The following is a 27,915-nucleotide window of genomic DNA, read 5'->3' as shown; positions in this document are numbered from 1 at the left end:
ATTTTCACAGCTATCTAAATATTTTACCTGAAGTTTAACTTCAAAGAAACCAGGTATATCCTGAATTGTACATGTATCACCTTTCTACATGCCAATTTTCAACCAATGTTTAAAGTCTTATATGAAATTTCTGATCTTGAAAACACAGGTACTACCAAAATAACTCCCGGGTTTCTGGAAATCTTAAATTAGTGTACTATGTAGCGCATTAATTCTGAATTTTTAACGCAAACTCATAGACAAGTGAATTTTGACTCAAAATGGTCTAAATATATTTCCCTTTCACCAAAAGTTTCATTTCTGCATATTGGTTGGTTAGTTTAAGTAAACAATGATATCAAAAGCACCATTTTGTGTCAGAGTAACAGGGGTGGATCCAGGATTTTGGAAAGAGTGGGCGAAATGTTGTTTTGACCTTTTTAGGCTAAAAAACATAAAAAAAAAAGTGTACAATGAACTTTTACACGGTTCCTGAAGTTGGGCATGCATATTTTATAGTTGCTGTAAAGTGTAAGGGTCGGACATTTTTGATGCCGTATTCTCCCATTATAAAATGATTGGATAGATCGAAAGCTATGTACTAATATAATTGATGTGGGAGTTGGCAGTAAAACATGGACATGGAAATTTCTCGTTTGTTTATTTAGTAAAACCTCACAATTTATTTGTTGTAAACAAGATAGACGCCGGGCTATCGATGAAATTTACAGTAGACCGACACGAGATAAGAAAGAAACAAACAATTTGTGTCCAAATGTTTAGTTGAAATGTTTCAGCCAACAAGGGAAGTGAGGGTTCCAAATTAACCAAAGTCTAAGAATGAGTCTGAAAGGACAACGAATTTATGAATGACGGTCGACAAATGGAGACATAATGGCCACACCAAGCAGGCAGGTTGCAGTCGGGCCTTGAAAAAAGTATTCAATATATCAGTTCGGCGAAACAAATATTCCGGTCAGATATGGGATTTACATGCAAACCCCGGCAACAAAAAATAACACCCGTTTATTATTCATCATGTTCATTTTATACTAAATAATTATGTTTGAAATCTTTGTTTCTAATAGCAAATAAGTGGACAAAACTATTGTTTTCAATCCAGAAATATACGACCAGAATTTTTGATTAAGACAAAAATCAGGGTAAGATTTTTTCTCTCAAAATTCTCAGATCATTGCCCCCTCAAATCAAATAGTCCATACCTTTAAAAGACATAAAATCTATCTAGAGCTTACTGACTGGGGATCATTATTCAGCTATGCTATTTATAGGCTGGGGCCTTTGGGATTAAACATGTTTTCGTAGATACATAATATTGCTATGGAACTTTCACGAGAGTGTAATAGAGTATTACTTTCTGTTTGGTTGAATTATAAAATGAAAGTCAGTACGTTCTTGCTCAATCCTTTGTTGCTTTGAGGGTGTCATGCTGGTCACCTTCATTATAAGCAAGTGTTACTGTAATCTGTATTTCAAAATGAATGAATTACGGGTTTTTTTTCTCGACGCACTGGTTAACACCGCCGTAGCGAATCACATGACGTTGACATAACCAATAATATATTACACTGGGTCGATGCACTGGGTCGATGCCTCTGCTGGTGGACTATTAGTCCCCGAGGGTATCACCAGCCCAGTAGCCAGTACTTCGGTACTGGCATGAAAATACGGATTGTTTGTGTTATTTAAATTTGCTGTTACAAAATATTAGAAATTATTTTAAATTAAGGAAAGTATCTCCCTCATGCAAAGCTCTGATTCCTTTCACTGATTTGGCTTTACTTTTTGGACCTTTTGGATTATTGCTCTTCATCTTTTATATAAGCTTTGGATTTCAAATATTTTGGCCACGAGCATCACTGAAGAGACATGTATTGTCGAAATGCGCATCTGGTGCAAGAAAATTGGTACCGTTAATTTTATTACTACCACTGGGTCGATGCCTCTGCTGGTGGACTATTAGTCCCCGAGGGTATCACCAGCCCAGTAGCCAGTACTTCGGTACTGGCATGAAAATACGGATTGTTTGTGTTATTTAAATTTGCTGTTACAAAATATTAGAAATTATTTTAAATTAAGGAATGTATCTCCCTCATGCAAAGCTCTGATTCCTTTCACTGATTTGGCTTTACTTTTTGGACCTTTTGGATTATTGCTCTTCATCTTTTATATAAGCTTTGGATTTCAAATATTTTGGCCACGAGCATCACTGAAGAGACATGTATTGTCGAAATGCGCATCTGGTGCAAGAAAATTGGTACCGTTAATTTTATTACTACCACTGGGTCGATGCCTCTGCTGGTGGACTATTAGTCCCCGAGGGTATCACCAGCCCAGTAGCCAGTACTTCGGTACTGGCATGAAAATACGGATTGTTTGTGTTATTTAAATTTGCTGTTACAAAATATTAGAAATTATTTTAAATTAAGGAATGTATCTCCATCATGCAAAGCTCTGATTCCTTTCACTGATTTGGCTTAACTTTTTGGACCTTTTGGATTATTGCATTTCATCTTTTATATAAGCTTTGGATTTCAAATATTTTGGCCACGAGCATCACTGAAGAGACATGTATTGTCGAAATGCGCATCTGGTGCAAGAAAATTGGTACCGTTAATTTTATTACTACCACTGGGTCGATGCCTCTGCTGGTGGACTATTAGTCCCCGAGGGTATCACCAGCCCAGTAGCCAGTACTTCGGTACTGGCATGAAAATACGGATTGTTTGTGTTATTTAAATTTGCTGTTACAAAATATTAGAAATTATTTTAAATTAAGGAATGTATCTCCCTCATGCAAAGCTATGATTCCTTTCACTGATTTGGCTTTACTTTTTGGACCTTTTGGATTATTGCTCTTCATCTTTTATATAAGCTTTGGATTTCAAATATTTTGGCCACGAGCATCACTGAAGAGACATGTATTGTCGAAATGCGCATCTGGTGCAAGAAAATTGGTACCGTTAATTGTATTACAGTAAATACGAGCAAGCATTATCGTTATAAGTTAAGAAATGTCGCATAAAAAACAAAATACACGGGAAATGGCAAATTTCACGAAGTCTTAGTCTGATTAATAATTTTTACAAAAAAAAAAGAAAAAAAAAGTCCGCAAAACGGGGTGGGTGGGGGGGGGGGGGGGCGTACGCACTCTACGCCCCCTCTGGATCCGCCACTGCATTATGTATATATGTTGTGTACAAGTTGTCATTTTGTACAAATTATAATTTGTACAAAAATATTGTACAAATTATAATTTGTATTTTGACTTTGTACAAATTGTAATTTGTACAAAAAGTGCTTGTACAAATTATAATTTGTACAAAATTTGACTTAAATTCACTTATAACTTGTACAATAATTTATGGTATGGATCTTATTATATAAAAGCCTTGATACACACCAAAGAAGTTGTATTCCATGACCACACAATCAACCTTATTAACAAAGTACAGAAATATTTCTTTATCATTTGTTTGAGTATGTGAGTGAATTATGGCAATGGGAATAACACAGAATCATTTGCTTTTCACATTCGTATATGTTGCCAAAATTTAAAAAAAATCCTTTCCTGCTTTTATAGCGAATATGGAAGTGCACTAATGTTGCTGTGAAAAAAATTCCTATAGCAGTTCAAATACTGTACCAAAATTCTCCAGATGCAATTATTAGACAAATATATCGAGGATTAGTTGTGGTACGATCATACTGACATTATACCCAATAGCAAGTTCTTATAATTTCTGTTTCGTTTTTATGGTAATTCGTCTTGGATCTGTTAGTCAGACAGCACACAGTTCCTGGCACATATGATTTGTTTTTCAACGTTAGTGTTATCCTAATTGCTTCAATTTCTATGATACTATCAAAATTGTCACTAGGTCAGATATCAGAATTGTCACTGAGGCCAATTTTTATTATTTTGTCAGAATTGTCACAGAGGCCAATTTCTATTATACTATTAGAATTTTTACTGAGGCCAATTTCTATTATACTATCAGAATTTTCTCGGTCAGAGGCCAATTTCAATAATACTATCAGAATTCTGAGAGGGGCCAATTTTTATTATACTATCTGAATTTTCAATGTGGCCAATTTCTATTATACTATCAGAGTTCTTAGCGAGGCCAATTTCTATTATTTATCAGCATTTTCTCTAAGGACAATTTCAATAATACTATCAGAATTCTGAGTGGGGCCAATTTCTATTATACTATCAGAATTTTCAATGAGGCCAATTTCTACAAGTCTATCAGAATTGTCACTGAGGCCATTTTTTATTATTCTATCAGAATTGTCACAGGGACCAATTTCTATTCGGCTATAATAATTAACTGGTATGCATGTACCAATTACATTTGCTGTCTCTGGGTGTTTTTGCATTTTGTAAATAAGGTTTAGAAGGTTCTATAGTGTGTATGAATTATGTTTTATAACACAATCCATACTATAAATTATTGTACAAGTTATAAGTGAATTTTGGTCGAATTTTGTACAAATTGTAAAGTTAAAATACAAATTATAATTTGTACAATTTTTTTGTACAAATTATAATTTGTACAAAATGATAACTTGTACACAACATATACAACTCATCTAAACATCAACCCAACAATGTTAGATCTGTAAATTTGCTTTCGCAAATGTTTTGTTCTTCCCTCGCCGGGATTCGAACCCATGCTACTGAGTTATCGTGACACCAAATCGCCTGCACTGTAGCCGTCCCGCTAGACCACACGATATGATACAACTCTAAATGAAAAAATATAAACAAGTCTAAATTGAAAACTACGAGCAAACCTATGATTGCGTTGGATAAAAACCGCAATTTTTATACGTGTGCATGTAAAACAAATTGTGTTGTAGAAGGGTCTAGATACAGCACAAACAACATTTTCCAAAAGACCAAAAAAAAGTGAAAAGGTATATTTAAACAAAACGCATTTGACTAACAGGTCAAACAACTGATGTTCTTTAACCCTGCTGACTGCCATTGGCGATTGCCAAATACAATTGATCACTAGATGTAACAAAATTGATCTTAATGTAGATTTAATACTAATCAGAAAACAATAAACTTGTGGCCTAGATATTATGCCATAAACATAAGGTGTTAATATATTTTTGTATACCAGATCCGGATTTCGACAATAAATGTCTCTTCAGTGATGTTAGGGATCGAAACGGTATTTGGAAGGCCATATAGTTTATCCTCATTTTATGATAGACTCTTGAATTTTTGTTTCATAAAACAGAATGACGAACGTAGATGCAAGTGTCTTGTCTTGGGGAGGGATAAATCATAGTTTGTAAAAAAATCACTCGAATTCAAATAAAAAATTCTCTAAAACTGACATTATCAAGATGCTTGATTTCTTAAATTGACATCATATTTGTTACGTTTGGAGGAAGTGTTTCTCAACAGACTGTCGGCATTCCAATGGGAACCAATTGAGCCCCTCTTCATGCCGACTTGTTTCTTTATTATTATGAGGCTGACTTCATACAGGAACTTCTTAGGAAGAAGTGGAGCAGAATCTACTAACCCTTCCAGAGAACCTGATATCATCCCCAGTTTTTGGTGGGGTTCGTGTTGCTGAGTCTTTAGTTTTCTATGTTGTGTCTTATGTACTATTATTTGTCGGTTTGTGTTTTTTCGATTTTTTAGCCATGGCGTTTTCAGTTTATTTTCGATCTACGAGTTTTACTGTCCCTCTGGTATCTTTCGCCCTTCTTTTAATGCTAGTCCTGATTGATTGAAAACTGTATTTTTGTTTGAAATGTTTCATATTACATGCCGGTCCTTTTATATCTTACTATCATACATACGTGGTTTTCTCATTGTTGATTGCCGTACGACGACCAATAGTTGCTTAAATCCACTTTTCTTGAGGATAGTTATCTCATTGGCAATCATACTCCATCTCCTTAATTTTAAATTCTTTTATATTTTGTAATTTCTTGGAAAGTTTTTACATATCTGCAGGTAGATACATGTATCTCATGACAAGTTTATTCGATTACCCATATTACTCAAATTCGTATGCATATATTTGGTACTGTTAATGAAAGTAGAAAGAATAATCTTGTAAAGTTGCAATTGAAGAAGTAGAAGCTCAACAGACCACCAACAGCCGATTAATTGAAGAAAAACCGACACCAATAGACGTTCATAATACAACAAACCAGAATTTCAAAATACGTGTTATCGAAACAACCAATAGACGTTCAAAATACAACAAACAAGAATTTAAAAAAACTTGTTACCGAAACAACCAAAAGACGTTCATAATAGTACAAACCAGACTGTTTTCAAATAATTGTTATTGAAACAACCAATAGACGCTCATAATACAACAAACCAGAATTTTAAAATACTTGTCGATATATCGAAACAACCAATAGACGTTCATAATACAACAAACCAGAATTTTAAAATACTTGTCGATATATCGAAACAACCAATAGACGTTCATAATACAACAAACAAGAATTTTAAAATAATTGTTATCGACACACCTGTTTGATATACCATGTAACTTAAAGACAGTTCTGGGATATTATTCATTTCTTGGTCGAGATTGACAGACGTATAAATTCTATGTTTAATAAATAATCTCATTTATTACATCAACATTTTTTATTAAAAATAAAACATATAAAACAACATTAAAATAAATATATGCTGCATAACAAGCATCCGTGTCATTCATTAAACACCTTTATAGAAAATGCACCCGACATGGTTAGTATTTTCATATTGAATTATCACAGCAGGTATAGGTTGAAACACTTTAAGTTCTTATTCCTTTAAAAAAGTTAGAGCAAAATGAGTGCACACGCTGCAATGCCTCGCCTTCTTAACTGTACAGGATTGATTTACTGTTGAAAGTCTTTAAGACAAAGTCTCACATACACTTATCATAATCAATGATCCACGACTAAGGCATCAAGGTCAAATAAACCTTATCAGACAGACATGTGAATCAATACATCAAATACAGTTGCCCAATGAACGATGAAAATAAGGCAACGGTTACATGCTAGACAATTATGTACATCTTAGGAAGTTACCATTTGATTTTTAGGGGGAGGGATCTAGGATGAAATTTGAAAAAATTAAGCAGGACAGGAGTTTTGAGTAAAAAAGAGTCAGGATAAACTAAAATAAAATGCAGGGCCGAATAGAGTGAAAACATTTTAAAAGGCAGGACAAAGATTACAACTTTAGAAAAATGCAGGATAAAATTTTTCATCTTAGCCTCCCCCCATAAAAATCCCATGTAGCATTCCATGCACCAAATATAGTTAACCTATTGTTTATAAACTTTATAGTATGTAACAAACAGCCTTAACCAATAAAACTTAACATTGACCTATAGTATTTGAGAGGAGGACCAAATAACTTCTTCACATTACTGTCATTTCATACACAACATGTAGCTAACCTATTGCTAACGGTATTTGAAAAACGGACAAGAACACAAAACTTTAACACAGTCCAATGAACCATGAAAATGAAGTCAAGGTCAGATGAAACCTGCCAGACTGAAATGCACACTTTACAATGATTCTAAATACTTCATTTATTTTACTAACTTTTTATCGCATCTGACAACCGACCGGTCAACGGCTTTATAACCAGTCAAGGTCGTTAAAAACTCCCATTTGTTGTCGCATATGAGAAACGGGCATAATCGTGTAACTTTAACCTTTAGCACTGATCCACGAAATGAGGTCGAGGTCAAGTAATTCCCATCTGACCTCTGTTCAACATAGTGATATCACACAAAAGTAGAAAAATTACAAAAGGTTTCTTTAAACAATAAACATAAACATTAAAAAAAAACACAAGTTTTTGTTCATAAAAAAAGCTGAATTTAATGACAATTCATAATTTCAACCAATTTTTATCATCATCTAATTTAACAAAATGTTATTTTAACATTTAGAAAATTTAAAAAAATGTTAGTCAGGACAGTTTATATTTTTTACTTTTTATGTTGTATACTGAATTTAATTTTCAAATTATCTTTATAAAAGTATTGTTTAATTTAAAAGTTCGGGAAACAAAATTTAAAATTTGGAATTAGCAATTTATGTTCATGACAGATTTATTTAAAGGGGCACTAGCTGCCAAATTCATGTTCACCGATTTGACTCAAATTCTCATATTTTATTTATAACAATGTAAAATATTTTCTATCAAAAATATCAAATAAACAATTTACAGGACATGGTCTCAATAAGATGTTGCTTCGTTTCGTGTAAAATTTTGCCAAGACGCCATCTAATTAACTACCGAGTTGACCTTCTATGACCAGATAAGCGATGTAAACATAAACACAGATATAAATAGATTAAGCAACTCGTGCAATTGGATTTTTATAGATCTGTTAAATTTTGATTATAGATTAAAAATGTGTTTATCGTCGATTTTACCTTTATAAGAATGATTTTGTGTGGATCGAATCAGTTAATCAAATTATTTACCTTAGTTTGTTTCACTTTCAATGTTGACATTCTTTTCCTTTAAATACCCGTACACGGACAATGCATGCGTTATTCTATCAGTTTCTACGGGGTTAAATTGGAGTTCACATGAATATGGATTTAAATACAGTTATCTCCTAAATGCATGGATTCGTTAAAATGCATCATCAATTCATGTAAACAATAAACAATGCATGGACTCCTTATAATGTATCAACAATTCATGCAAATAATAAACAATGCATGGACTCGTTTTATGTATCAGCAATGCATGCGTAGTGAAAGGTTAGACTAGATAATATAATGAATGAAAAGTGGAAATAAAAAAAAAATTATGACGGAATTTTAATGTTCTTTTTTTTTAATCTTTGTTGAGATTCGTTTGTTTAATATTTTTTCTAATACTTTTCATCTGGGACTATAGTCCCAGATTTCATAATGTGTTTTATGACAATTATGGATACCTTTTAACTGGTACATACATTTATTACCTGGTATATGTTTTTATTCTATTTCGTTTCTACCTTATTTAGTGTTTTGAATATTTTGAAAACACTTTATAAACTTCATAGAAGCTATATATATATATATATAGAAGCTATATATATATATATATATATATAAAAGTCTATAAAAAGGACCAACCAGCAAATTTACTACGTACTGGATCGTTTAGAATAGGCGATACTATGCAGATAAGGAAAAAATTATATCAGTACCGTTGTGCAAATTTTTAGACTGATATATATATAATTATTATGCAACATCGTTTTTAACGGTCATTTTGATTGGATAACCTCACTGATTTTCATGGCATCAATTCACAATTGATGTGAGGAAAATGTTCGCGCAAGCGCGGACGAAGTATGACAGATTTTAATGTATGGTTTGACGTTGTTTTCAGTCAGTTGTATAAGAATGGAGATACCAATATTTTATTATAATCTCCGACTACATCATTTTTGATGGTCGCAAACACTCATTCAGTAAATTGAATTTGTGACCATCAAATCACCAATTGATGCAATTGGAGATTAACATACAGTGTAGTTATCTCCTAAATGTATTGTTATTTTATGACATTACAAGTACTGCATTGTTTTCATATGGATGTGAAATCACAGATAGACCAGTTCCCGAACATAATAGAATTCGGTTGAATATCCATACACTATTTCATATGAAGGCGCGTTAATTTGTAGTTGAGATCATTGCAAACATATCTTTTCGTAGTTACTCAACAAGATAATAACTGTCTTTTGTTTACTGTTTCTCTCATTTTATCTGTTTCTTTATTTTCTTGAAGGACTGTTCAGTTTTTTAAGTTTCTGAAAAAGAAAAAGAAAAAACCCCAACAAATTAGTCAGAAAATTACAAACTTTTTAATGTCATAAGGTTAAACTTATCATATATGACATATATACCAGTATAAGAATTGTGGATGCCAGACGTGCGATTCGTTTACAAAAGACTATCAAATATATTAAAATGGCAAATTAAAGTACGAAGATGAAGAGCCCGAATTTCGAAAGATTTTCCAAAAATACAGGTAAGGTAATCTATTCCTTGGATAGAAAAATCCTTAGTATGTCTGTATTGTTCCAACGTTTCAATTTCAAACCCCAAAAAGAGCTTTGCATAACACAAATATTTCATAGCAGCACTTACGACACTGTCTTCAAACTTTGTTTTCTATCCATTCTAGCAGTATATAAAAAAACTGACTTTATGAATGTTGTATTAAAGTTAAATTGTATTCTAAGTGATAGCTCCTTCACTTCCAGTCGTAAATTTTCTTATCTCGAAGGAGACTCTTGTCACTAGATCCTCAACATAATTTTCATAAACTGTTGACACCAAGTAATGTCCGCCTTTATGTTATTTTTATAGTATTGTAGCACAAATGTTAAAATTGGAATGGCAATTCATCCACACAAACATTGATATTCAATGAACCATTACCCGTAGGTGCAGGGTTTAATAATCTGTGAAAATAATAAAAACCAATGCGAAATATGAATGAAGAATGACAAAAATGATAAACATTTATAACAGTAGTTTTTTGTATTAATAGAAAGCTTTTATCAACATACCTCTCTTACTTTCGACATATTAATGTCCGCATAAACCCAAACATACAATTGCTTTCTTCTCTTTTCTACAAGATTATATTCAAGATCAGTGAGGCCATCCTGTTTCCAAATCTTTCGAGAAATTTGTAACATTTTCATTCTAAAAATAAAATCATAAAATCATAAAAACTAGTATTTCCTCTTCAGCATGTACCATCATGTTGCGTTTAATTCTTGTATGCAGCTACCCTCTTTCAATGTATAATAAAAGACTATACTAGAATATCATTCCAGATGTCTGAGTTGCTTAATCTTAAGTTCTTCGTGTGATTTTTATTCTCCTATTCTATTTTGATGTAAGACGATGCCGAACGCAGCGATTCACAAATAAGGATACTAAGAAATAGATCAAGGACTTCGTTTGTAGGACCAGATTACCGGTACCCAAACAATGGTTACTTTTGTAACATGGATGTCACGGGCCTCACATTAAAGGATCATTGTTTTAAAAGCAGCCTATATTGCTAAAAAAGAAAAGCAATAACATAGGTAATTTATCAGAGCAGGAAAAAAACAGACATGATGTACAACGAGCACACAACAAGTCTTCTATATCCGAATAGAACATCGGTAATTAGTAACTGCTGTCTATAATCTGAATATCAAATATAGAATAAAGTCAGTTGTTTAAAGAAGTCGTTGGAGATGAAAATGACTCGGGTCCTAGAAAAAGGATATATCATGTCAGACGGCAACTTTAGACAATAATGCATCTGTTTTATAAAGTATCCGATAATTTACATATTCTAATTTTTTTCCAGATTACAAAACGCTTGTCCACCGTCGTATTTATCGTCCCTAGGTTTCACATTCTACAACATTCACAATTCCAATAAAAAACCGACAACACAATGACCAAACAGAAATAAAATAGACACAAAATACTGTAAAAGAACAATATAAAGATGGTATTTTGTTTGTTTTTTGTCGTTTTTCTTTATATTGTTTAATCCCTTACTGGGATATAAACACATGCTTCTGTGAAATCTTAGCATCTCCGCTGGTATAATATGGACTTTAATTTTAAGGAGTTATTCTTCCATAAGAATCGGAGTTCAATGACTTCATGCAATCGATAGGGTATACCAGGGACTTTCTATACTAACCAGTATATAAAGTCCCATGGTATACGGCGCTTTATCTTCGCCAATTCCGTTCGCCAAATCAGAAATGGACTTTTTGAAAAATCTAATTTTTCTTGTCTTGAGTAAATAAAGAGAAGAGAGACAACACTTTTTACTTTAAGGATGTTTGCTACTCTGTTTAAAAATAACAAGCTTTTTTAAAAGACTGTTATAAAATGATAGTGTATAAATAAAGAAACTAAAAAAGCAGAAAAAAATGGAGGGTCCGTGAGCTTATTTTCGAGATATAAACCATTGAAAATTTGGCGGGAAATAATTCTCTCTAGATTTTCGTCTAACTTAACATTGGCAACTTTTTTTTTTATTAAAAACTATGAAAAAATAACTAGAATTTCATAAGATTCGGAAATATGGCTTTTAAAACAATATGTAATAAAAATATGAAAAGAAAAGTAGGGGTAAGTGGGCAAACATTTTTAATGTTATTACATGGATAAAACCAGAGGATTCCGAAAATTTGACAAAAATTCTAAAATAGAGGAGCAAACATCCTTAAACTAATATGATTGAAAAATAGTATGGGTAAAAGTAAAAACACATAAAAGAAACGGTTGAAATGTTTGAGTGAAATTTCTTGAAAATTATTAAGGATGTTCACTACTCTGCTTCAAAATAACAAGCTTTTTAAAAGACTTTAATAAATTGATAGTATATAAATAAGGGAACGAAGAAGGAAAACATGAAGGGTCCGTGTCCTTTTTTTTCAAAATATAAGCAATTGGAAATTTGGTGGGAAAAAAGTAAAAACACAAAAATACTGAACTCCGAGGAAAATTCAAAAAGGAAAATCAAACATCAAAAGGCAAAATCAAAAGTCCAAACACATCAAACGAATGGATAACAACTGTCATATTCCTGACTTGGTACAGGCATTTTCTAATGTAGAAAATGGTGGATTGAACCTGGTTTTATAGCTAGCTAAACCTCTCACTTGTATGACAGTCGCATCAAATTCCATTACATTGTCAACGATTATTCTCTTTTAGATTTTTCAGAAAGGAGTAGGTCCGGTAAAGACCGATTTTGGCCTCAAATTTCAGGTTCATCTAACGATAGATTTTGACCACTTTTTAAACACTCAAGTGTCTATTTTATTTGAATTAATTAGTTTATGTGAAAGATTTTAACAGATTTAGTCATTAAAAACGATCCGATTCATGCTCAAATATGAAAAATCTACATAATATGCCGAAAAATGTCACTTTTCAGATGGTTTTTGGTATAAATGAAAGTGGCCGCATCCGTGTTCATCCTCAACCTTTATATATGTTATGTATTATCATAAAATACAACTTACATTTCAATATTAAGGATGAACACGAATGCGGCCACTTTCATTTTACACGAAAACCGTCTAAAATTTAACTAAAATGGTAGAATTATGAGGATTTCAGTAATTTAGCATGACTTAATGGTGCTAGTACCGGATATATGTGCATTGTATTGTCAAAAACAGCCCATATTTATGTAGCAGAAGCATTCTACTGTCCAATAAATAACTAAAGGTTTACATTTTAACAATTTTGTAAAACTGCTATATTTTGGGGCCAAAAAGCAGTCTTACTGAACCTACTCCTTTATCATTAACACATTTTTGAAATCGTGAAAAAATAACAAATACATGGATAAAACTACAGGATTCCGAATATCTGGCAAAAAATTAAAAAAAAACCCAGGAAACATTGAGGGATCCATGACCACATACGTCTGTGCATGGGGCTAATAAAACCGACAAACTCCAAAAGTAGTCTGAATTGGATCAAATATGAGCGGAGTTTTGCATTTGCGCCGATCTGCATTTCATTTGCGCCGATTTTTTTTATAATCTGTGCTCAGCCCATGTAAAAGTATTAACTTACCTGTAAATCCTATTAAGAAAAAACAAGAATGTGTCCAAAGTACATGGATGCCCCACTCGCACTATCCTTTTACATGTTCCATGGACCGTGAAATTGGGTAATAATCTAATTTGGTATTAAAATTAGAAATATTATACTATAGGGAACATATGTACTAAGTTTCAAGTTGATTGGACTTCAATTTTATCAAAAACTACCTTGACCAAAAACTTTAACCTGAAACTCCCACTTTCATTTTCTATGTTTAGTGGACCGTGAAATTGGGGTCAAAAGTCTAATTTGGCTTCAAAATTATAAAGATTATATCATAAGCAACAAGTTTACTAAGTTTCAAGTTGATTGGACTTCAGCTTCACCAAAAACTACCTTGACCAAAAACATTAACCTGAAACTCCCACTTTCATTTTCTATGTTCAGTGGACCGTGAAATTGGGATCAAAAGTCTAATTTGGCTTTAAAATTAGAAAGATCATATCATAAGCAACAAGTCTACTAAGTTTCAAGTTGATTGGACTTCAGCTTCATCAAAAACTACCTTGACCAAAAACTTTAACCTGAACGGACGGACGCACAGACGAACGGAGCCACAGACCAGAAAACATAATGCCCCTCTACTATCGTAGGTGGGGCATAAAAATAAAATCGGCGCAAATGAAGCTAAAGGCTCTAAAGAGCCTGAGCCTGTGTCGCTCACCTTGGTCTATGTGAATATTAAACAAAGGAAGCAGATGGATTCATGACAAAATTGTGTTTTGGTGATGGTGATGTGTTTGTACATCTTACTTTACTGAACATTCTTGCTGCTTACAATTATCTCTATCTTGAACTTGGCCCAGAAGTTTCAGTGGAAAATGTGGGTAAAAATTTTATATGTTGACTTATTTGTAAATCTTACTTTGCTGAACATTATTGCTGTTTACAGTTTATCTCTATCTATAATAATATTCAAGATAATAACCAAAAACAGCAGTTGTCCGATTCATCTGAAAATTTCAGGGCAGATAGATCATGACCTGATAAACAATTTTACACATGTCAGATTTGCTCTAAATGCTTTGGTTTTTGAGATATAAGCCAAAAACTGCATTTTACCCCTATGTTCTATTTTAGCCACGGAGGCCATCTTGGTTGAATGGCCGGGTCACAGGACACATTTTTTAAACTAGATACCCCAATGATAATTGTGGCCAAGTTTGGATTGATTTGGCCCAGTAGTTTCAGAGGAGAAGATTTTTGTAAAAGATTACTAAGATTTACGAAAAATGGTTAAAAATTGACTATAAAGGGCAATAACTCCTGAAGGGGTCAACTGACCATTTAGGTCATGTTGACTTATTTGTAAATCTTACTTTGCTGAACATTTTTGCTGTTTACAGTTTATCTCTATCTATAACAGTATTCAAGATAATAACCAAAAACAGTAAAATTTCTTTAAAATTATCAATTAAGGGGCAGCAACCCAACAACGTGTTGTCCGATTCATCTGAAATTTTCAGGGCATATGACCTGATAAACAATTTTACACATGTCAGATTTGCTCTAAATGCTTTGGTTTTTGAAATATAAGCCAAAAACTGCATTTTACCCCTATGTTCTATTTTTAGCCATGGTGGCCATCTTAGTTGGTTGGCCGGGTCACCGGACACTTTTTTTAAACTAGATACCCCAATGATGATTATGGCCAAGTTTGGATTAATTTTGACCAGTAGTTTCAGGGGAGAAGATTTTTGTAAAAGTTAACGACGCCGGACGCCGGACGCAAAATTATGGGAAAAGCTCACCTGGCCCGAAGCTAAAAATGAAATCGGCGCAAATAAAAGAATAAAAATTTTCAAAATCTGCGCAAATGTCATACGCCCGATATGAGATGTATAAGTAAATAGTTACCTGTCATTTCCAGTTCTTTGTCCAGAGTGTTGAACACTTCCACAATGGCCGTGGGCATCGAATGGTCTTGTCATTTTGTAATTGCTACGTTTTATTCTGAAAAAAAACACCCAAAATAAAACATTAAGAATTATGCATTTTAAGTTATGAATATGTCCGGAAAAATCATAACACCTTCTTGTCAGAACGTGTACTGAGAAAAATAATATTTTTTAGCTTTCTTCAGAATTCCGTATTTGGGGGGGGGGGGGGGGGGGGGGGGGGCATTTTTTTGTTGTTCCGATGGAAAACTAATGATCCGCCTTGTCATCCGCCCATACTATAACTGTTACTGTTAGCTCACCTTGCAAACAATTCGTCGTCTTCACCACCCCAACCGAAAAACTGATTGGGAAAACCATTTATATCCTCATACTGCTTTTTAGAAAATGTAGAAATTCCCCCAGCAAATGAATGGTATGGGACTCTGAAATGAAAGATTACAATGTCAGACTATATATAATTTAATGCAATATATAAAGATTGGTCATTTTAAAAAGCTAAATCCAATATATCTCCCTCAATTCCATCACTGAATGAAAATCAAAATGTAGATGTTTTTTTTTATTGTTAAACCTCAGTCACAGATAAATAATTCAAATATGCGTCCGGCAAAATAACCTCCCAAAGTGTTCAGTTAAATGTTAATATGGTTATTAAAGTCAATATATACTAGGAACATTTATACGTATAATTTAAAGTAAATTGTCGTTGAAAACAAGGACTATCACGATTGAACCGCTGGGACTAATGAATCAGCTTCAAAAATGCTTACGGCTCATCATTAACCAGATGCTATAGAATTTGGAATATTCGTTTGTTTAAAATATGAATAACACTGCATAAAATGAGAGAATATAATTGAGAATGGAAATAGGGAATATGTCATAGGGACAACAACCCGACCAAATAGCAGGCCAAAAACCGAAGGCCACCAATGGGTTACTGCATACTCCAGGTGTTTGGAATGTTATCACATAAAATCGAAGAGTTCACCATTGAATAGAATTCACCTGTTATTTAATAATATGGTATCTTACTTTTTATTTCTATACTTATGTCAAGTTAAAAGGCAGACATATTTATGTCTCTTTGATACATTCCCCATTTCCATTCTAAATTTTATATCCTAGATTTGTTGATTTTTAAAGTATTTGACTGAGTAATGTCTCCATAATAGAAACACTTGAGACAATGCATACAGTGCAACTGTCGTTTTTTTAAATTATTTTTATGTCTCTATAATTCATTTTGTCAGTTTTATAATCCGATAAAATTGTATTTTTTTATTGATTTAAACTTCTCAGAGTGTTGCTTAGAGATAATCGAGTTTTATACTTTTAAATTATGAGATAAATCTATTATTGCCTAACAAACATACCTGTATTTAAATTTTTCCACTTTTGTTGCCATATGTATAGGATTGTCTCCACATATATAAAAATTACGATCATCTTCTGGAAGAATATCTAAGTCGTGAATTACCACACAGTCATAGGCCATGTCTTTCATTGCTTGTACGAATCCTATATTTGACAGCATACCTCTGTTGAACAACGAACCAGCTGTCTAAAATTTAAAATAAAATGATATTTAGAACAAAATATTTGAAACCTTCTTTAATACTTTTGAGTTTATAACACTACGCGGTACCATTGAACAAGATAACTGTTATATTAAGGATGTTTGCTACTGATTTAAAATAACAAGCTTTTAAAAATATAAAAAAGAAGAATTGTATGATTGCAAATGAGACAGCTCTCCACAAGAGACCAAAATGACACACAAATTAACAATTATAGGTCACCGTACGGTACGGCCTGCAACAATCAGCAAAGCCCTTACCGCATAGTCAGCTACAAAAGGCCCCGAAATGACAATGTAAAACAATTAAAAAAGACTGTTATAAATTGATAGAATATAAATAATGGAGCTTAAAAAAACCAACAGATACAATTGAACGGTCTGAGTTCTTGTTGTCGAGATATACGCAATTGCAATTTTGGCCGGAAATTATTCTCTCTAGATTCTTCATGCATTTACCATTGCCATCTTTACCTTTCAAAAACAACGAAACAATAACAAGAGTTTTATGAGATTTTCAATTATGGCCTTTTAAACTATATGTAATGAAATTACTAGTATGAAAATCCAAACAGGGGTTAGCTGGCAAAACCATGCGTGTAATGGCACTACATGGATAAAACCAGAGGACTTCTAACATCTGACAAAAAAAAATCAAAAACAAGAGGAACGAACATCTTTATCTTTAAAACAGGTAAACAGAAAGTTTGTTAGTAATGCATGTGAAAACTCGACATATTGTATAGAATAATCACATAAAACCTTCTATATTATATCAGGAAGCTTTGATGCGTTGTTCCTGAAAAAGATGACTACAATACTATAGGACCTGTTGTGGTATATTTACCTGTTCTACTATGTAGATTCCGAATTCTAATTGTTGTCTGTGTATGCGTGGGATAACATTATTCAAAAATATACGGAGCTGTAGTTGTCTGTCTCGATATGGAACAACAATTGCAATTTTTTGGTACGCTGTACAGTTTTTAGGTTTATAATGCCCGTCTGCCATGAATGTAAATTGTTTATCAAGTTTTTCTATTGGAATGTCTGTTCTATTCAGAGGGGTGCGTCCTTCTGTAAAGTAAAAAGTACCACTCAAGTATATTATGAGAAGAAATACAAAAGGAACAAGAATATCACAGTGTAAGATCAAACGACATATTGTTTCGACATGTGTCTATTGTTGTAGACTATACCTCTTGTTTCTGTTAACAAATATATACCAATATACCTTAGCTTTACACAGACACGTGTACACGCTGAACTGTCTCGCCTGTTTTACACACCATTGATTTGACAATGAACGTCTTTAAGTATCACATAAACACATCATTGTTAAAGATCCATGCAAATGAGGTAAAGGTCAGATAAATCCTATGTACACCTTATAATTAATTTATACACCAAGGCAACCATAGTTGACCTTTTAATGTTAGTATTTAAAATGCATACAAATGCGCAAAAAGTTTAACACTCTCAACATTGACAAATAAACCATGAAATAAAGTCAAGGTCAGATGATACTTCATGAACATTTTACAATCATTTCATACACTACATACAGTTGAGAGCAGAAGTGCTTCATTGTAAAAAAGGTGCACACGGTCAACGCTTTTACAACCTATAAAACAACTAAAAGAAGCATTCAATACTTATAATTATATTTTTTTGCTAGGATCATGAAAATATGATTTAAAATAAAAATAAAGTTTTCTTTTATTTATGTTAGCGGCAATAAGTGAAATTAGGCATTAAGCTTAAATCCTAGGCAATAAGCTAACGCCTAGGCATTAAGTTATTGCCTGAAATTTTCAGGCATTAAGCTTATTTCCTGAAATTTGATGATGATTATTCAACCTATTGCAGAACATAGTTTTAGGCAATAAGGGAACTATGGAATTTATGTATATTCTGTGATTTATTCTTTATATAAAATAGTTTCTTCATTATACTCCTAATATTACATGTATTACTATACATTCATTAGACAGATCTTCAAATTTTATTTAGTAATTTTAGTAGTTTAAAAAAATCAAAGAGCAGATTGCTCTGAGGGATACGATTGTCGTTGTTTCATTGACACATGTATACATGTAGCTGGATAATATTATTTTCAAAACCAATTCAACTGCACATTTAAAATAGTTACAAAATAGCCAATCACGGATAAAAGAGTATGGACAATGTAATCAGGCCTATGTTTTATTTTTGTACTATCAATTCCAAGTTTCCTTTCCACAGCAGTCACTGAGACTCAGACTGAGAGAAGGTATTTCACTTCGTATCTTATCACCTATTTTCCTACGTTAATTCTAGGAGGAACCCCATTCCTAACTCTTTAAATATTTAATTTCCTTTGGGTCAGTGATCATGGCTCCTTTCCGTACACAATTATCTGTTTAAAATGCGATCGTTTTTAATACAATACGACGTTTATTGACAGAACAAGCTAATACTCGACGTGTTGTTTTGATCCAGAATTCACGGAAGTTACTTCCGGAAGGGAGACAACTCGAAACGATAATATGGAAGACTCCATTTCGCCTGAAGGGGTGTTCTACGATGAGGACTACATTAATTTTTAATTTAAATGATGCATATGATTTAAAATTATGCAACAACAATAACCTTCAATAGCAGACATACATAGAAAAGATCCCATGAGTTATAAATTAATTAATTGAGTGGAGAATCCAGAGCAACCATTCAATCTAAAAAAACCCTTGAAGTAAAAAAAACTATACGCATGCGCATACTTTCCAAAACAAACCCTGGAGCAAGAACGTATATTAAATGTTTATTAAACGACCTAGATGGTTCTCTATTTCTTTATGGAAGTACAATCTCAAATATCAGTTTATAACGGTAACATATAAGAAAAACTCCACTTAAGTTCTTAAATGACAGAAATAGATTTATCGGAATTCAGAGAACTCTCGCATTTTATCAAAACTGGGAATTCCCTCTGACGTGTTTCTAAATTTATAAAAATACTAAATATAAATACTGCTTAATTCTGATTTTCCGTGTTGTTTAAAACACGCATATAAGTCCAGGGAATTATCAAACATGAAGATTATGAAAAGAACGTTATAGGAAAGTTGTTTAATCCTTAATGTTTAGAATAAAACGATTGACGTGAGGGCAATGCTCTGAGCCACCGGTATAAGTCTACAGATTGCTTGAAAGCAATTGTATCCCAAAAACAGAATTAAGAATGTATTCTTCTGACGTTTCAGTCTCGTTGAAATCTCGTAATGGAATTATTTCTTAAACATGTGATACTAGTGGAAAATATGAATTAATTTAAAAAAAATGTAATAATCAAACTTAATTCTGTGAAAAATTGTGTATTTATAATAAGAAGTTTTTGAGTAATACATTTTCAAATTTCATTATCAATCAAGTCAGTATGTTTAGCCAAAATTTTGAGAGAACGGGTAAGGGGTACAAACAATGATTCTACCAGAAACATGAACAAAAGTACATCCCATATCACTTTTTTCTTTTCAAAATTCTTAGATATGTAATTTTTCAATCATTTATAACTAAGAAGCTGAAACTATATGTATTTAGTACTAAAAAAATCTCTAATTTACAAAATTTATTGACAGCATGGATAATTTGACAAGAAAAGCCTCAAAATATGATAAAACTTTCTTATATCGTTTTCTTGGATGTATTCAGATTGGTCCACTTCATCTTCATTGAAAAAATGAAGAAAAAAATGTTGGACTGTGAATTTTTCACGATATAAGACCAAAAATAGGTAAAACTTGATAAAAAATGGGGAAATCATCCAAATTGTGTACTTTCAAAGGGCCGTAGAAAAAAAGGATTACCACCATAAGATTTTTTCTTCACCAATTATTGTTTACAGTCATATAAATCCCCAAATCAGGTTAAGAAACAAGTTTAATTCTATAAGTGTTTGGCTAAAATAAAAAAAGTTTTTAAAAAAGTGATTGTATCAAAAAAAAAAAGGTGGGTGAGGGAGATTCTGTAAAATAGCTAATCTATTTTTTTGAAATTTTCTACCCTTCACTAGTCGAGCTGCTTTAAACTGATAAAAAGTAAACATTTCTAAGATATGATTTTTTGCTCACACCATTTTCCAATTTTTTTAATTGGATAAGTAAATTTTCTTTGTTAACAGTTCCACAACTTGTGATAAATGATTTTAACACAAATTTGTATCTAGTTTCTATTTTTTCTTAAGTATTATATTTACTCGCATTTATATTTTAGGCATTAAGCTTAATGCCTGCACACAATTTTCAGGATTTAAGACTAATGCCTAACATCATTTAGACAATAGACTTACTGCCTAGGTGTTAGCTTATTGCCTAGGATTGAAGCTTAATGCCTAATTTCACTTATTGCCGCTAACATTTAAGAATTGAATGCTTCTTTTTGTAAATTTATTGGGGTGTAAAAGCGTTGACCGAAGTACATTTCGTATGAAGCGCGGAAGCGCTTCATGCTAAAAATGTGCGCACTGTCAACGCTTTTACAACCCTATAAAGTTACAAAAAGAAGAATTCAATACTTATAATTTCATTTTTTAGCTATGATCATGAAAACACGAATTTATATTTTTTTTTATTTAATTCACCTGTGCACTTTATTGTTGGACCATGTGTTATCATGAATGAAAAGTTGTATTGAGCAATGCAACTGCTTACGGAATAACACGTGATGTGCAGTTAGCCAATCAGAATAAGGTATTATAATGAAACATACATCTAATGTAATTATTTACATATTCATATAATTACATTAGATGTATGTTTCATTATTATACTTTATTCTGATTGGCTTACAGCACATCACGTGTTATTTCTCCACGTGTTATTTCTCCTGTAACTTCACAGGGTTGTAAAAGCGTTGACCGTGCGCACATTTTTAGAATGAAGCGCTTCCGCGCTTCATACAAAATGTACTTCGGTCAACCAGAGGCGGATTTTAGGGGGAGCAGGGGGCCCGCCCCCTCCCTTTTTGGGAAAAAATTTGGTTGCTTATATCGGGAATCATTGAAGCGTGACTGGAGCGGGCCCCCTCTTAAGTCAGTCAGTGGGCCCCCACTTATGTAAATTTCTGGATCCGCAACTGTCAACTCTTTACACCCCAATGAAGTTACAAAAAGAAGCATTCAATTCTTAAGTGTACTTTTTTGTGGCAGTGTGATATTTCAGTTTGAAAAGATGGTTAGTTTCAGAATGTCAGACTAGAGAATACTGTTTGCCAATCAAATTAATGTATTATAATGAAACATGTATGTTACGCAATTGTTTGACGTACGTAAACATAAAGTTGAAGGATACTCTTAAAGCTTATTTGGCTCATTTTGTGCTGCTTGGTTGCTCTCCCTCTTTGACTACAACAACGGAAATCACTTCATTAATTTATTAAACGATCATAAGCCTAATTTTTGTCCCTCTGATGAGTTAAGCCTTTTTCAACTGATTTTTATAGTTCGTTCGTATGTTGTACTGTTACACCACTGTCCCAGGTTATGGGGAGGGTTGAGATCCGGCTAACATGTTTAACCCCGCCACATTATTTATATATGTGCCTGTCCCAAGTCAGGAGCCTGTAATTCAGTGGTTGTCGTTTGTTTATGTATTACATATTTGTTTTTCGTTCATTTTTTTTACATAAATAATGCCGTTAGTTTCTCGTTCGAATTGTCTTATCGGGGCTTTTTATAGCTGACTATGCGGTATGGGCGTTGCTCATTGTTGAAGGCCGTACGGTGAACTATAGTTGTTAATGTCTGTGTCATTTTGGTCTTTTGTGGATAGTTGTCTCATTGGCAATCATACCACATCTTCTTTTTTATATAACTAATTTCTTTGTACTTACGTAAATTAAGTGGAGGCCATGTACAGTTCCCATGGTTGCTGAAATGATCGCTAACGGGTTGTTCTAAACCACTATTAGGTATATCAGAATCAATTATTATCAATTTATGTTTCATTGTGTCAATGAATCTGTTTGTAAAATTGTCAGCTGCAGATAAAACTTCTAACATTTTCCCGTTTAATGTATTGCGTATAAAGTTTGTAGATGCAAAAAACTGTAGGTCCAATATAAAAATTACAGTCACTGAAATTATAAGTCCTGCAGATAGTATATACCAGCTTTTGTCTGACCTCTTACTCTGAAAAGAAAAGTTTTCCATAGTTATTCCATTTTATTAAATTACTTAGTAGGTCATCTTTAAGAACAAAATGGAAATAGATTATTTCTAATTTGTACGATAACTATTTCACTGTCCATAACAAACTTAAATTGGCTATACTACAGCTTGACCGATTGCCTGGTAGATTAAACGTCCAGGGGCATATCAAAAACATATTCGGAACAATTACGTACTAATGTTATAGAATCATGGTCACTGATTTGGACTAAATAAACACATTCATGCATTTGAAGGACGCCTCCGGGTGCGGGAATTTCTCGCTACATTGAAGACCTGTTGGTTACCTTCTGCTGTTGTTTTTTTCTATGGTCGGGTTGTTGTCTCTTTGGCACATTCCCCATTTCCATTCTCAATTTTATTTTATAGCTTACATAGTTGGCAGAAATAGATGTCACTCTACGAGGACAAACTGGCTATGCTGACTGTGGATCGAACAGTCTTCGCTCTTACTCCAACACACCGTCTCATTTGGTTCGACAATGTCCGAGATAGAAACCAAACTCCCGCACAGGACACGAGAATACTAAAAACCAATAAGTGTTTGAACTTTTGAACTATCATTTTAACATGAAAAACACATAAAACTTTGTGAAAAAGGATGATACGACTTTTGATATTTTGCATTGTCCATATTTTAAAAGTTTGTAATTCTGACATATTGATCTACATATTTCATATAATTTGAAATTAAAAAAATGTAATGCCATGTTTTTTTTACAATGAGTAGAGAAGTCAGAACTCGCTCCTTTTGAAGTTCATAGCAATACGCTAATGTTGCCTCTAATTTATACTATTTTATATGTCTATTTGGCAACAAGTTGAAGGTAAAAATCATTGTTGAAGTTTTACAATTATCATGTGTAGGAGTTATTTCATTTGATTTTACCCTTGCACCTGCTACATTCGATCCGGAGTAAATGTTTTTCTCTCTAAAACAATCAGGGACCTGTCACCATTATATAAATATTTGTTAAAAATACCACGGAACATTGAAATTAGGCCGTCAGATACACTATACAAGCATTCCATAAACCGATATAGATCTATTGCTAATAGACATAGTAATAGTATCTGAGAAACAGACCAAACACATAGACTTAAAATTGACCAATGAGCGATGAACATCAGGTCTGACTAGGCCAGATGAAAGTTGCCAGTCGGATATATACACCTTGCAATCATTGCAAATACCAAATACAGTTGACCTACTGCTTACAGTGCATTAGAACAGACCCAATCACGTAACTCAAACTTATCACTGATTCATGAAAAGAGGTCGAGGTCAGTTGAACCCTTTTTGACTGACTTGTTAACCTTGCATATATACTCGAGTTATTCTCGAAAACAACTCTTTTACACGGAGAAACTTTATATAGAAAACGATCTGACCTTATCTACCCTGCCATGATGGTTACCACAAGGATTTGTAAAGTAAGACCTTCTTACTGTACAATTCAATTCTTTATTACTTTGAGCAAATGATGCTCATCAGTACAAATATAATATATATGCAAATACAATATATCATAAATAAATACATAAAACATACATAACTGATAAATACAAATCCTTGAACCATTTAAACACTAATTATTAACTATTAATTTTTTATCAGTCCTTTTCAAATTAAAAAAAAAAAAAATCAGTGACCGGAGCAGTTTCATCTTCACTAATATTTACCTTCGCCTGGCTTGTGATGTTTAATGGCTTCATATTTGAATTCTGCAAGAAAAGAGAACAAAAAATAAGCTGTGACTATTTAAGACAGAATAAACAATCTAGTCTATTTTTGATGAGTTGTTTTCTAGAAATACTTTACTCGTTTGTCTATAATATTCACCAGGCTGGTTCCAACAATATTTCCATAACTTATAAATTTTATTTCGTAGTTAAGAGGCCAATTGATATATTGTTACTTGTTTATGGTAAGAATTTAGAATGTTGATTTTTCTTTTTGTCAAATAGCCTTTATGAATGACCGTAACTTTTTATGGAATTAATCAAGATCAAAATGTTTTACTCGAAATTTTTCTAAGTCATATCCCTTCTATTCTTTAATCAAATGGACCTCCATTAAAGAGTTATCTAAATATTAAAATGATAAATAATTTCACTTCAGATTTCTATTAAATATCAACATTGCCTCTTATAGTCTCTATAAGACTTAAACGGTGATCATCTATTACTGGTTTCAGTATAAAATCCCCATCCCTAACCACCAAAAGTCACCATTAATGCAATAACTAATATAAACAGTCAATATTTGACAATCGATCTGGTCATTTGTCTTTTTCGAACTTCTTATCTTGATTATCATCTGCATTTTACTGACTGTCAAGCATAACTGTCGAGTCACTGATGGTCATACTATAATTAGTGTTAGCAAAATAAAACGCAAACATTATACACATGTCAAAGCTCTTTCCCTTTAAGAGACTAGTACACAAATAGCCGTTTCATGGCTTGAGTCATTTTTGGCATTTCTATAGAACTTGATTGCTGATATTTTTTATGTTTACCGTTTTGTATATGTATCATGTTTTTTTACTCTTTGGACGGTTTGTTGTCTTTGACACATTCCCCATTTCCATTCTTACTCTTTGGACGGTTTGTTGTCTTTGACACATTCCCCATTTCCATTCTTATTTATCACTACATACTTTTTTTTAAGACAATAAGCAAAAAATTAGGACGTCTTTACACTAATCTCATTGGATATTTACTTCTGATTGATATTTAAGTCTAGTAAAACATGCCGCTGACTGATGTTTAGTAAACAATAATCCACAAGATTTCACCAACTGTTAGCCAACAACTCTATTATTGGCACACTAACAAGGGCTGTGGCCAAAACTATTAGTCAGGTCACATTTTTGTGTTAATATATGTACATTTTATATCATATTATATCATAAATAATAATATAGTATCAATAAGTAAAGCCTCGCCAATAAAACAATCAGTAATGTGTATACAACGTATAGTATTTGTAAGAGGGCAAAACGAAAATCCCCAAATGTCATTTCAATTAACAAAATGCAAAACGATAAAGTAAAAGGCAACACCATTTGGTAGACAACTGTTCTGTATACCTGGTTTTCAGTGTGATTGAGCCCAATGAAAATAGTGGTTTTCATAGGGACCAATCTAACAACATAATCAGTTTCTGAAAAATCCGATTACCAAAAGTTGCTTATATTGCTCAAATTAAAACAATTAAGACTTTATTAACCCCATATGGGCTACTACATCCTAACGGATTGTTATAAATATTTCGGATGGGTAGTCCCACTGTAAGACACAAAGGTGTGACTGAAAATATCAACTATAACTATTTAAGTACATCTAGTTGACAGTAGACTTTATTCAATTTTATTCTACTTTGTTATCACAAACTTGTGAACGTCATGCCTTTGTGCTTTTGTTTTCATTTTCACGATTCAACACAACAGTGTAACGTGATATATGTTGTTGTCGGATGTCAAGAGCTTTCTTAGCTTATTGTGCTAATGTTTGGTTGTACATATATGTGGCGACTCTTGATAAACTTTACGGACTAACTTACTTACTTATTTGAGAAGAGATGGGACTGAAATATGAATAACCGGATATAATAGACTTATCCCTAGATATATTGATTAGTTCCTGGTTTTTTCATGACATTTTATTTTGTCTCGTGTACATTAACTTCACATTGAATATCTTCAATTAAACAAAAACAATACAACAGATATCATTTGTATTCGCCATTCGATGTTAAAAAACGATGAAAATAAAATTAACCTTACCGTCTTTGAATTCCTACTTTTCAATTGAATTTTGATTTAGGTCAAACACAAAACTCACAAAGGCGTGACTAGCGACAAACATGAACATACCCGTATTGATTGTGTTCAATTGCTTTCACGGGTGAGTTGCTTTAATGAATGTAAATAATTAGTATGTATTATTACTTGGATGTTTGTACAACTAGATGTCAAAAATGAACATAAAATCTTTCATATTAGAAATTTGTAGTTATGGAGATCAAAACTCAAAAGTCATGAAAAAGGACATCAAAAAGACACAAAATATCACGAATGTTTGCATCTGGTAGTAAAACTAATTATTCTAAATATCTAGCAATTGATTTTTTAAAACAATATAATACACGAATTTTGATTGATAATTGCAGAAATGTTTAAAGGTGCAGTACTCGTCAAATTCGTGTTCACAGATTCTCATATTTGATTTAATATAACAAAGTAAAAGATCTTAGAAACATGAGTTTTTAATTAGTTGTTATTGGGTTTGAACTGGCTGCCAGTTACTGCGAGTACTCTCATATCTATATTTTGTGAGGTGGCCGAATGGTATCTGTCAGTATTTACTACAGTAATCACTAGCCAGTCCAGTCAGGATTCTACTTCGTCAAAATTATCTCCCCATTACGCTAGTTCATGTTCACAATCGTAGAAATGGAAGCCATTGTAGGGATGACGCGCTACCAATTTTGCTCTTGGAACCCGATAAATTTATCCACATAGCACCATTACGATCCTTAAATGTCAGTTGTATTTTAAAAGACA

The 27,915-nt window shown here is 32.7% G+C and overlaps 1 protein-coding gene across 3 annotated transcripts; it reads right to left on the bottom strand.

Moving 5' to 3' along the window:
- Positions 1–6,593: 6,593 nt before the first annotated feature.
- Positions 6,594–27,239, bottom strand: LOC139497629 (beta-1,4-galactosyltransferase 5-like). 3 transcript variants are annotated; one of them, XM_071285875.1, is made up of 10 exons: positions 27,136–27,179; positions 25,028–25,069; positions 23,719–23,870; positions 23,008–23,305; positions 17,987–18,216; positions 16,937–17,124; positions 15,860–15,982; positions 15,517–15,612; positions 10,587–10,725; positions 6,594–9,821 (listed from the first exon to the last, which is right to left on the bottom strand). In XM_071285875.1, exons 4-10 carry the CDS (start codon positions 23,174–23,176, stop codon positions 9,786–9,788), a joined length of 981 nt encoding a protein of 326 aa, XP_071141976.1. In that variant the 5' UTR covers positions 23,177–23,305; positions 23,719–23,870; positions 25,028–25,069; positions 27,136–27,179; the 3' UTR covers positions 6,594–9,785. The 3 variants fall into 3 exon arrangements, with proteins under 3 accessions (XP_071141976.1, XP_071141963.1, XP_071141971.1); XM_071285862.1 differs by lacking the exon at positions 23,719–23,870 and having other exon boundaries at positions 27,136–27,239; XM_071285870.1 differs by lacking the exons at positions 23,719–23,870; positions 27,136–27,179 and adding an exon at positions 26,917–26,937.
- Between the last annotated feature and the right edge of the window lie 676 nt (positions 27,240–27,915).

Source organism: Mytilus edulis, chromosome 1 (genome assembly GCF_963676685.1).
Source record: "Mytilus edulis chromosome 1, xbMytEdul2.2, whole genome shotgun sequence".
Taxonomy (NCBI): domain Eukaryota; kingdom Metazoa; phylum Mollusca; class Bivalvia; order Mytilida; family Mytilidae; genus Mytilus; species Mytilus edulis.
Note: the sequence above shows the minus strand (reverse complement) of the source record. Positions and strands in the feature narration are given on the sequence as shown.

Bases quoted from the DNA above. Each gene is read 5' to 3' on its own strand.
- LOC139497629 (XM_071285862.1), bottom strand. From the start codon at position 25,060: ATGAAGCCATTAAACATCACAAGCCAGGCGAAG. The intron at 10,726-15,516 runs GTAACTATTTAC...TTTTATTTTTAG, and splicing joins CAAAGAACTGGAAATGACAG to AATGAAAATGTTACAAATTT. The intron at 9,822-10,586 runs GTATGTTGATAA...TTTCTTTTTCAG, and splicing joins ATATGTCGAAAGTAAGAGAG to AAACTTAAAAAACTGAACAG.